The sequence below is a fragment of the Micromesistius poutassou genome (assembly GCF_964030765.1).
Source record: "Micromesistius poutassou genome assembly, chromosome: 16".
NCBI lineage: Eukaryota > Metazoa > Chordata > Actinopteri > Gadiformes > Gadidae > Micromesistius > Micromesistius poutassou.
This window is the reverse complement of record NC_140286.1, coordinates 4,745,645-4,757,217: the sequence shown is the minus strand read 5'-3', so window position 1 is coordinate 4,757,217 and position 11,573 is coordinate 4,745,645. Positions and strand designations below refer to the sequence as shown.

Sequence of the window (11,573 nt, the reverse complement as noted above, 5' to 3'; positions counted from 1 at the left end):
CTGTGTTCAGAAGAGGAAGACATTTCAGAATCTGAGTCTAGCCAAGGCCAGGTAGACAATGTGATAATCCAAATCACTTATGAACACAGACACAATGAAAAAGCAAAGAACACAGACCAAGAGCTTTCCAACGTAGAATCTCTTGAAGAGATCCCAAAGAGTGAGGAAGACATTCATACCAGTTTTAACCAACTGCAAGAGAAGGGCGAATCACAGACAGATAATGTGAATGTCCATTCAACCAATGATGAGACGCAAGTGGCTGCGCAAGAGATGCCAAAGATAATAGATGACACAGGAGATAAATCTGTGGCTCACAGTGATTCAGCAAAACAAAACAAAATGGAACACAAACAAGGACATTTGGAAAGCAAAGAGAGGCCTTCTGAAGAGAGCACAACTACGACCAAACAAGGAGCTCTGCCACAGAAAACTGCCGCAGGAGTGAAGACGGTGATTCAGAAATCTAATGATCTGAAAGGTTCTCCTGCAAAACCGAATGACAAGAAGATCATAAAAAAGGGTTCTTGGTCCAAGGAAAAGAGTCCTCTGTCTAAACTTTTCACATCCGGTGGAAGTGAAAGTGTGAGTAAAACTGGTGGAATCCTAGGAAAATTCTTCCAGTCGTCAACAGAGAAGAGGTTCAAACAGACAAAATCCCTGAAAGTAGAAGAAAGAAAAGAAGCTGTTCAAGCAGAAGAAAAATCCACAGGCAGGGGCCAAGGAATGACAAAAGACATGGCAAAGAATGAGGTCAAATTCCTAGAGTCACTCTCTGAACAGAAAGCAGTGAAGGAAATTAAAGAGGATACACATACTACTGCTCAGAATTCATTTGACACCGAGGTAACCTCACCACTCAAACCACCAAGAAGTGGCCTCACAGCTGATCACCAATCAGACATTACATCGCCAGCCCATAGTGCCAGCCTAGAACCTGCTGAAAGTGCAAATCCATCAGTCAAACCACAAGCAAATCCACCAAGCAGTGAAACAGATGAACTTTTTGCCATTAAAGAAACCAGTGGGGAAAACACAAAATGTCCACCACACATGAGTAGTGTAGAAAATACAGATAATACAAACCTATTTGCCAATCCACAAAGCAATGAAACAGCTGAAGAATCTCTTGAACATAATATGTTGGTCTCACATGAGGAAATTGATCGTTCAGCTACTCAAGATGCCAGTGGAGAGAAAGATAACATACCTTACATTTCCAGTGCAGAACATACTGATAGTACAAACCTACTTGATAATGCCCCATCAAATCCACAGAGCCATGAGACAATTGATCTTTTTGTCATTAAAGATGCCAGTGTAGAAAACACAAACTTTTTTACCAATCCACTGAGCAGTGAAGCAGTTGAAGAAGCTCTTGAACATAACATGTTGGTCTCACATGAGAATATTGACCTTTCTCTTAATGAAGGTGCCTGTGTAGAAAACACAAACCTATATGCCAATCCACAAAGCAGTGAAACAGCTGAAGAATCTCTTGAACATAATATGTTGGTCTCACATGAGACAATTGATCTTTCAGCTACTCAAGATGATGCTGGAGAGAAAGACATCATACCTTACTTTTCCAATGCAGAACATACTGATAATACAAACCTACTTGATAATGCACCATCAAATCCACAGAGCCATGAGACAATTGATCTTTCTCTTATTAAAGATGCCAGTGTAGAAAACACAAACCTATTTGCCAATCCACAACGTAGAACAATCGTTGATCTTTTTACAACTGAAGATGATAGTGGAGGAAAACCAAACATTGTAAGTGCAGAAAATACTGACAATACAAACCTATTTGATAATCCACAGGGCCGTGAGACATTGGATCCATCTCTGATTGGACATGACATGTTAGTCCCTCATAATACCCCTACTGTCGTGCAAGAGATGATAAAAGGTCCTCATGGGTCCATCTGCCAGTCTATTTCAGATGACCCCTTTCAAGAGGAACCTCAAAGCATTATAGAGGACTTTTCTAGTTCTGGTCCTGAACAATCATTAATCAGTACAAGTGATACAGATACATCTGTCCCTATCCTGCAAATTCAAGTGGTTGATGTACCAGATTTTGCAGCAGGACCGATTTGTGACGGATCATCTTCCAATGTGGATCATGTGACTCCTCAGGAAACTGAAGATCCTTTTGGTTCTTCAGAAACTCAACAGATTATTACCACCACCACCACAACCACCAATGTCTTTTCTAGTTCTAGGCCTGACCAATCGGTCATCAGTACAGGGGATACAGATACATCTGTCTCTATCGCACAAACTCAAGTGGTTGATGTACCAGAGTTTGCTGCAGGACCGATTTGTGACGGATCAACCTCTAAAGTGGACCATGTGACTCCTCAGCAAACTGAAGATCCTTTAGGTTCTTCAGACACTCAGCAGATTAATGCCTCCATTTCCACCACCACCACCGATGACATCTTCGGCCTCTCTTTAGGCCACAGTGGTCTGACCAACGAGACTCCTGCTGAATGCACTGACCCGTTTGAGATGATTCAACACAACACAGCTGAAAACGAAGGGCTCATCGGGAGCATCACAGTTCAACACTTCGTAGGCCCTGATCCCACGCCCGTAGCTTGGCAAGAAAGTCCCTCCAGCATAGATCCTTGGAGTTTTGGATCAAACTCTCATACAGGAGAACCAGAGGTCCTGCCGGACTTTGATATCTTCAGTTCGGGGAACAGTGCTTTTTCGGCCACACCAGCAGGCGATGTCTTCGATCTGAGTTCTCCTGAAGCTTCCACCAGCTTCCAGCTTTCAGATGATATCTTTGGGATCAGCGACCCCTTCGCAAGTGGTGCAGATATTTTTACAGTCCAGCTGCCCAGTGGGAAAAGCTCTGGTACAGTGAGCGACATTCTAGGTTTAGACTCCTCATCTATCACAGACCAACCAGTACAGAGCAACCCTTTAATGGGGGACATTTTAACACTAGAGGCAGGAAACCAAGCAATCAGTAACACAAACACAGTAACCAACTTTTTGGGTGATCTTGGCACTAGCGCTGAACAAAAAACTGAAAACCCTGCTCCAAACAGTAGCTGGATGGATGACTTGTTTGGCTAAAATTTGTTAGGCATTGCTATTTTGTAGAGAAACCATCTAATCAGTAACATCTCAGGAAATTGAATGTTGTCTTTTAACCTTTTAACCAATGTATCCACTGCTTTCAACCATAATCTGAATTTACTGTACACTTTAAATGATTCAATATACCGTTTTGGTAAGATTTATAGTGCCAAATGAGAACAGCATTTCATAACAAAATGTATTATTTAAATATTAAATTAAATCTTAATTGTACATTATACATTTATGATTTATATACTAAACAATAATAAATTATAACAATATTATAGCAAGCTTAGGAAAACAATGATCCAACCAGCAAATTAAAAGTTGAAATTGTTGTAAAACAATAAATGAATAATATATATATATATACACACACACTGCAATAAAATTTAATGTAAATACAATCGCATTGTCCTTCAATGGTTTGATCTCTCTTTTCCTCTAAAATATTGCCCAGTCAACCATAGGCCATTACAATGGGACCTGTTAGAGAACAAATAGATAAGAAGTACAAGAAGTACATAGAAGTACAAGTGCAACCAAGTTTTTCTTCTTGATAACTTACTATAACAATACTTATTTAAGCAATATTACATGAGAGGGAGTGCTGTTATACTGAATATCAGCACGGCTGTGATTCGGTCGTAGGTACGATGCCCAGGCCAAGTGCCATTTATTAATAAGCGACAACAGGCAATGATTTGTTTGTTTATTTACTAATTTATTTGCCTCCGTCAACAAAAAAAGATCTGCAACTGGACTGTTCCCAAGCAACACATCAACATTTTATTGCACAGTAGCTTTCTACTTTGTGTAGATCTTCACGTTACCACAGGCCAGCTGCTTTGTATTATGTACATGTATCTGTATGTTTCCATTTATTGTGCAATCAGTGTAATAAGGTTATAGTGGCAAGGGTGATGCCAACGAGAAAACAGCTTGATCAGAACGATCTGAACGATCGTTACTGTAATTAACAGTCTTTAGAAACACCTGTAAAGTGGAGTGATACATGTTTAGTTAACCCTAATCGAACAATAACCCTAGCTCGAACCCTAACCCATATGCTACTGCTATATAATAATGCTTATTACTGCAATAAATACTGTTAAATAATGGTTCATTAATGTAGCCTTATTGTGAAGGGATACCCTTACTGGAAATCACACTGTGTCTCCAAAAGGTCTCATAATCCCTACTTCAAGTTATGGTTATTGCACACAATGTGTCCGATCTTCAATTTAATAATCTCAAAACAGGACAATGTACACATTCATCACTTCAACATTCATGACACAACAAAGTTAAAGGTTCCCTTTTTTCAAATGCCTTGGAATGACTTATCAGCCTCGCGTAGGGGGCCTTTAACCATGTCAAACATTCAAACGTTGACACACACATGTCTACTACGTCTTCGCCTTTTGACCCGAGCCGTCGGCCGACTTCTGCTTGCCCTCGTGGTCCATAGCCTCCATCTGGTCCAGGGGGTCCGGCGGGTCCACGACCCGGGTCTCTGGGAGCATGAAGGTGAGAGCTCCCCCTCCCAGGGCGAGGGTGCTGAACACTATGATGGGTATGGTCCAGTGGTACACCGCCAGCAGGTTGAGGAGCGGGGACAGCAGCCCCGCCAGCCTCATCACCAAGGTGGAGAGTCCCGTGGCCGTGTGTCTGAAACCGGCGGATAAAGATGATAAATCCCATACATATAGAAATATATATATACAAAAGAAGTTCTACCACAAATGGGGTGTTTATTGACCTTCTTTTTACTCCAAAAAATGTACATACAATCTTTTTAATGTTTATTCTTATTAGATTACATCTACTAGAAGTAATTATGATCAATTTAATATATTTGTCAAAAATATTTTACAATTAGGAAAATAAATATATATATCAAGGCCTACCTTATGGATGTGGGAAACAGCTCCTGGATGTAAATATGACATATGGACATTCCCCAGATCAAAAAAAACTGCCCTGTGATGACCAAGACGCCAACAAGGAGGGCTTGGTCTATAACGACATGACATAATAATCAATAACTAATCGAAACATCAGAACTCCTATTAATCTTTGATTGAACTGCACCGTCACCGGCTCCAAACTGCACCTCTGGGAACCATGATGACTAAGAAGCTGAAGAATCCACCGAGGAGAGCCGTGGCCATGAGGGAGACCTTTCTGCCCCGTATCTCCAGCAGCCAGATGCAGAGGATGTGGGCGGGCATCTCAGTGAGGCCGAACATGAACTGGGTGAGGAAGATGTTCAGGCCCAGGTTGGAGATGTTGAAGACAACACACAGGTAGGCGAGGTTGATGGAAAACCTTAAGGAAGACCATGAGCACAAGGAGAGAAGGAGGTCAATGATCAACACAAGCTATTCGGAACAGGGACAGGTGCATTTCTGAGATGAAATTGTGCTTTCCATTTTACATGGAGTTTGTGAAATATATATATTTATCTAAACATTAATATTACTGATAAATGAATATTACTTATACATGTTATACACTTATTATACCTTGATATATGAATGTATAAAAAATAAAACATATACAGTATGTATATATATATACATCAATATGTAAGATATATATCATACACATGTATGTTTTTTACTTTTTTTACAGGTATTTACAAAATATAAATGAAGACAATTATTATTAATGGAATATTGCATAGAATATGAATGAATGAGGTATTTAAGAGTGTCACATACCATATAAAGGTTATGATAACAAAATACTTTAGTATACAGGATTGGATTAAAAGTTCTATTACGTCTTTCTCCACAATCGTTTTCTCAGAAATCTAGAAAACAAGATAGAAATGTGTATCAGCATCCGCACCCATGAAGTGATTGAGGTATCAGGGAAGTTATTTTTAAAGGAATAAAACCCAAATTGTAGCTGCAGTTATTTTACCTTATCCAGGATAGATTCTGGAACTGTTTGTTTGTTGATGGCTGCTGCTTTAAGAATCAGCTTTTTCACTTCCTCTGTCTTCCCCTGCTTCAACAACCATTGTGCTGACTCGGGAATAAACCTGTTGGTCCAAACCGATGCAAGGGTCAGGGAATGATTGTCAGCATGGGGCTACGGAAACCTGCTTAAACACTGTAGCTGGTTTGAACTGTTCTCATTTTAGTTAAGTAAGCCCAGCTGAGTTGGGTCTAATGAGTGGACATGTCTTCATTATGCTAGATAAATGCTCTGCTCGACACAGCAACCCGTCCAATCTGTGCCAACCACCACCCTCCACCTACACCCACCTCGAAGTAATGGGAGGACTCTGGAACTGCCAATCAGCGGTCAAGAAGGCAGACTCCATTTCGGCCTACGCATCCCTGATGACCCTCCACTTCCTGGCCCTTACAGAGACTTGGATCACTCCAGAGAACTCTGCTACTCCTGCTGCCCTGTCCACCACCTTCTCATTCTCACACACCCCAAGACCATCGGGGGCGAGGAGGAGGGACTGGACTCCTCATCTCGCCGAAGTGGTCCTACCAGGTTCTTCCACTAGAACACTTGGCCAGATCTGCATTTGAACACGCTGTCACTGTCACCCTGCCTATCAAGCTCTTCATTGTAGTGATCTACCGCCCTCCAGGTCCCTTCCGCGATTTCTATGATGAGATGGATGCCCTCCTCAGCTGCTTTCCAGAAGATGGCACACCACTCGTTATCCTTGGCGACTTCAACATCCTGCCACAGAAGTTACACTCACCTGAACTAACCAACTTTTTCGCCACTTTTGACTTAACACTCTCCCCTTCTCCCCCCAAGGCTGGTAACCAAATTGACCTGATATTCACAAGGTCCTGCAGTACCTCGGCTCTCTCTGTCACCCTGCTCCCCGTATCTGACCATCACTTTGTTGCTTTTTCTCTCCCCCTGAAGTCCTCTCCCTCCCTCCTCTCTACCCCTCACATTGTCACCAGCCGCCGTAACCTGAAATCTCTCTCTCTCTACGTTTGCCTCAACTGTTCTGTCCTCACCACCTTCTGTCGAACAATTCTCCCAACTATCCACTGAGGAAGCCTCAGACACTATGCTATCTTCCCTCTCCTCCTCCTTGGACTCCCTCTGTCCCTTCCACTCCAGACCTGCACAATCCTCACCTCCTCCACCTTGGCTGTCTGAATCTCGGGGTCTTATAGAGCAGAGTTGCGGGCAGCTGAGAGGAAATGGAAGAGATCAGACTGTCCTAATGATCTACCTCACTATCTTCACCTTCTCTCAGATTTCACCTCCAATGTGTCAACAGCCAAATCAACTTTCTACCGGTCTAAAATCAACTCCACCGCCTCCAACCCAAGGAAACTATTTTCCATGTTCTCTTCCCTCCTTACCCCTCCCTCCCCTCCGCCTCCTTCCTCCCTCACTGCTGACGACTTTGTCACCTACTTTACCCAGAAGGCAAGGGACATCAGCACCACTTTTACCCCTGCCACCATCCTCCCTCCACCCATCCCCACCTCTGTTTTTACCCACTTCATCCCCCTCACCTCCGAAGAGGTCAATAGAATTGTTAACTCCAACCACGCCATCACCTGCCCTCTTGACCCTATCCCTTCCTCTCTCCTCCAGACCATCTCGGTCGACCTCCTGCCATTTCTTACCACCCTCATCAATATCTCCCTCACTTCAGGCATTGTTCCTGCGTCTTTCAAGACTGCCAGAATAAAGCCTCTCCTCAAAAAACCAACCCTTGACACCACGAGATCCAGAACTACAGACCAGTATCTCTTCTTTCATTCCTCTCTAAAACACTTGAACGTGCCATCTCTAACCAACCTAACTCTCACATAACAACTTGCTTGACCCTCACCAGTCAGGGTTCAGGAAAGCTCCACTGAGACAGCTCTCCTCACAGTGACTGAGTCCCTCTGTGCTGCCAGAGCCTCGTCCCTCTCATTGGTTCTTATTCTCCTCGACCTAATTTGACATGGTGAACCACCAGATCCTCCTTGCCACTCTCGCCGAACTTGGCATTGCTAAATCGGCCCTATCCTCGTTCACATCTTACCTGTCGAATCACACCTATCAGGTCACATGGAATGGCTCCTTGTCCAAACCTTGCACACTTGACACTGTTGTCCCTCAAGGCTCTGTACTGGGGCCCCTTCTGTTCTCCCTCTATACCAGATCTCTAGGCTATGTAATTACATCACACAGTTTTTCATATCACTGCTATGCCGACGACACCCAGCTATTCCTCTCATTCCCCTCCTCTGACAAAGCCCTGATTGCAACGCGCATATCTGAATGTCTGGCAGATGTCAGCACTTGGACGACTGCCCGTCACCTGAATCTTAACCTCAACAAGACTGAGCTCCTCCTAATACCGGGGAAAGATTGCCCACACTTGGACTTACTGGTCACTGTCAAGAATATCACTGTATCTCTGTCTCTAACTGCGAGAAACCTTGGTAGACAACCAGTTATGTTGCACCGCCTACATCACCACAGTGGCCCGATCCTGCAGATTTGCACTTTACAACATCCGCAGGATACGGCCCTTCCTCACAAGGGAAGTAGCTCAGCTTCTAGTCCAAGCGCTGGTCATCTCCCGCCTGGACTACTGCAACTCGCTCCTAGCTGGACTCCCGGTCTCTGCTATTAAACCTTTGCAGCGTATCCAGAACACGGCAGCGTGCCTCGTGTTCAACCTACCTAAATTCTCCCATGTGACTCCCCTCTTCCGCCACCTCCACTGGCTCCCTGTAGTAGCCTGCATCAGATTCAAGGATACAAGGCAGTCGATGTAACTGCCCCTGCCTACCTCCAAGCCTTGGTCAAACCACACACCCCAGCTCGATCCCTCCCCTCAACTACCTCAGCTGGACATCTGGTACCGCCATCACTAAGAGCAACCAAAGGTCGATCAGCTAAATCACAACTCTTCTCTATCTTGGGAATGAGCTCCCTGCTGATGTCAGGATCGCAGAGTCGCTCACCAGCTTCCGCAAACGACTCAAAACCCACCTGTTCAGAGTTCACCTAGGCTCTACATAGCCATTCAGTCCCTTATTTGTCTGTTGCACTATTGTTTGTTGTACGTCCTGGCACTTGATGAACGCACTTAATACAGGTTGTATTCATTGATTGTACTTAATTGTGTAGCATGTACATAATTGTGTTGTGCATGCATGTTGTGTAGCATGTACTTAGTTGTAGCATGTACTATCACTGCTGTATACGGGGAATGGGGTTAGCCTGGCGATTGTTAGTACTTGCACTTGGTTCTATGAACATCTTTACTGTACCGATGGCGATATATTGTTTCACTTCTTATGACAAATGTACTTATTGTAAGTTGCTTTGGATAAAAGCGTCTGCTAAATGCCCTAAATGTAAATGTGAAAAATAGTTTTCGTGTCCACCAACATTTTCGAAACACTTGCCGCCTACACTCAAACAATGACAAATCTATAAATGATCTCATCTTGCATGGTTATATAGTAGGCCTATAAAGTTATACGTAAACGGCTCAAGAAAGATCAGCGTTTTCATCAGGAAGACCCCAAAACAGAGGTAAAAAAAACCATCTGAATTAGTGTGGTCATGGCCTAGAAAGAGTAGTGGCGAATGCTCCGCAACCAATGGTCTACAAGCAAGAGTTTCTCCCAGCCAATCACGACAATAAGAACAAAGATCGGAACTACTCACCATATGTAGATGACCGCCAAGGCCATGGGGATGGCGATGACCAGCTGCGCCTGCCTCCAGTCCCGGATCAGGTACATGATTCCCGCCAGGGACATGCTTCCCAGAGAATTAAATATTTGACAAACACACAAGCCAAGAGACCGCTTGGAAGTGCCCATCCATTCGGTCACTGCGGGGAGGAAAAGGAACAGGGGCGCCAACTCTCAGAAAAAGGCACTTGCCAAACAGCATGCATAGGCATTTATTAATGATTACTATAAGTTTCATATATTTTACCAAGCACAATGCTGTTGACTCGGTAGCCTCCCATCCCGACCCCAGACATGAGCTGGGTCACGATGTAAAGGTAGTAGTTTGGACAGAATCCAGCTGCCACAACGAAGATCATCAAAAGCACTGTTGGTATTTGTATTGCACGCTTCCGGCCAATCCTAGAAAGAAGTGCATCACGATTAGTCATGCTCTTGTATAAAAGTTTCTGCTTAATAATTCATTGAATAATACACTTACGACTCGGCAAAGTATCCAAATAAGAGGGAGCCAAGAAGATATCCAGACATTAATACTGTCTGTGCGATCTTCTCCTGGTTAGCTTGGTCACAAACAAGATTAAACTGTCAAAAGAAAGAGGAATTAGGATGTGTCTTGTGATTGTCTTGTGAGGGAACAGTTCAAAGTCAGAATTACTACTACATGTTTAAAATCTAAATCCCTTCATTGGACTTCACAGCACAACTTACATCGGTGACTATGGTTGCCTGGTACTGGGTCCGGTCGTACACCCATCCGTCCCGGCAGGCGGTGGTGTGGTTGAGGCCGTAGCGGCGGATGGAGTTCAGGGTCCAGGTCACCGGAGCGAACATCAGACACCGGCTGAAGGAGCCGTCTGGCTCCCGGGGAACGGTAAGGTGTAGCTGCTCCTCTTCTGTCAGGTTGGGACCGGCCCCCAGGATCCAGTCCGTGTTACAGTGGCGCTCCGGGTCTGATTCCACAAAGAGCAAACTCCCGTAGTTTAAAGACAGGATCATATTCGGGAACAAAAGGGCGAGAAGAAGCAGCTTCTGGAATAATCCCAATTCTCCGACATGTCTGAGGATCTCTCCGAAGTCAATCATGATCAGGCCCTGAAACAGCACTGCGCCACAAATGTGGTTCTTTTTAAAACAATGACTATCAATGCTTAGCTCCTAAACCATGTGTAAACCATGGTGCGCTTAACGCTGGTCATGGTATTCCTTGCGGCCGATCCTGTCCTCATCTGCAAGTTTACAGTGAAGTGTGCCGGTGTGTATGACTAGGCAGATGCCTAGCAGGTGCATTTACATAATGACTGCAGGCATGGAGACATTTTTATTCTTACCATTTACTTCAGAGCATCTTGGCGCTGTCTTTATTTACCCGAAACAAGGCAGGATGTTTCCTCTTACCCTACAGGTGTAGCACAAGTCAATATAAAGTTACTCACAGCATTTTGATGGTGTGACTTCAAAGGCAGATGTTACTCATAATATGCTTAATTTTTTTATTGAAAGCTAATAGGGATAACATTTTGTGGCAACCTCGTTGGCTAGCCCCATAGGATCACCACCTCTTGGGTTGTCCCCCGACATGCACATGTGAGGTAGCGGGGTATTTCTGACCAAAAAACCAACAAATATTTTCACTAAATGTATTTTTTATTTGAATGTTAAAATATGTACACACATTACAAAATACATATAAACATACAGATTTCCATTAACCACATTTATGAAGTACAATAGTTAATATACAGTTAACCTATT

At 43.7% G+C, this 11,573-nt stretch overlaps 1 protein-coding gene across 1 annotated transcript; it reads right to left on the bottom strand.

Annotated features, from left to right (window-relative positions):
* Nucleotides 1-4,517: 4,517 nt before the first annotated feature.
* LOC311361266 (solute carrier family 22 member 13-like) lies at nt 4,518-10,904 on the bottom strand (the record flags this gene model as incomplete). The annotated part of the gene is made up of 7 exons (XM_084481447.1): nt 4,518-4,779; nt 5,019-5,127; nt 5,225-5,492; nt 6,040-6,160; nt 9,790-9,958; nt 10,066-10,158; nt 10,523-10,904. 7 exons carry the CDS (start codon nt 10,902-10,904, stop codon nt 4,518-4,520), a joined length of 1,404 nt encoding a protein of 467 aa, XP_084337573.1.
* Between the last annotated feature and the right edge of the window lie 669 nt (nt 10,905-11,573).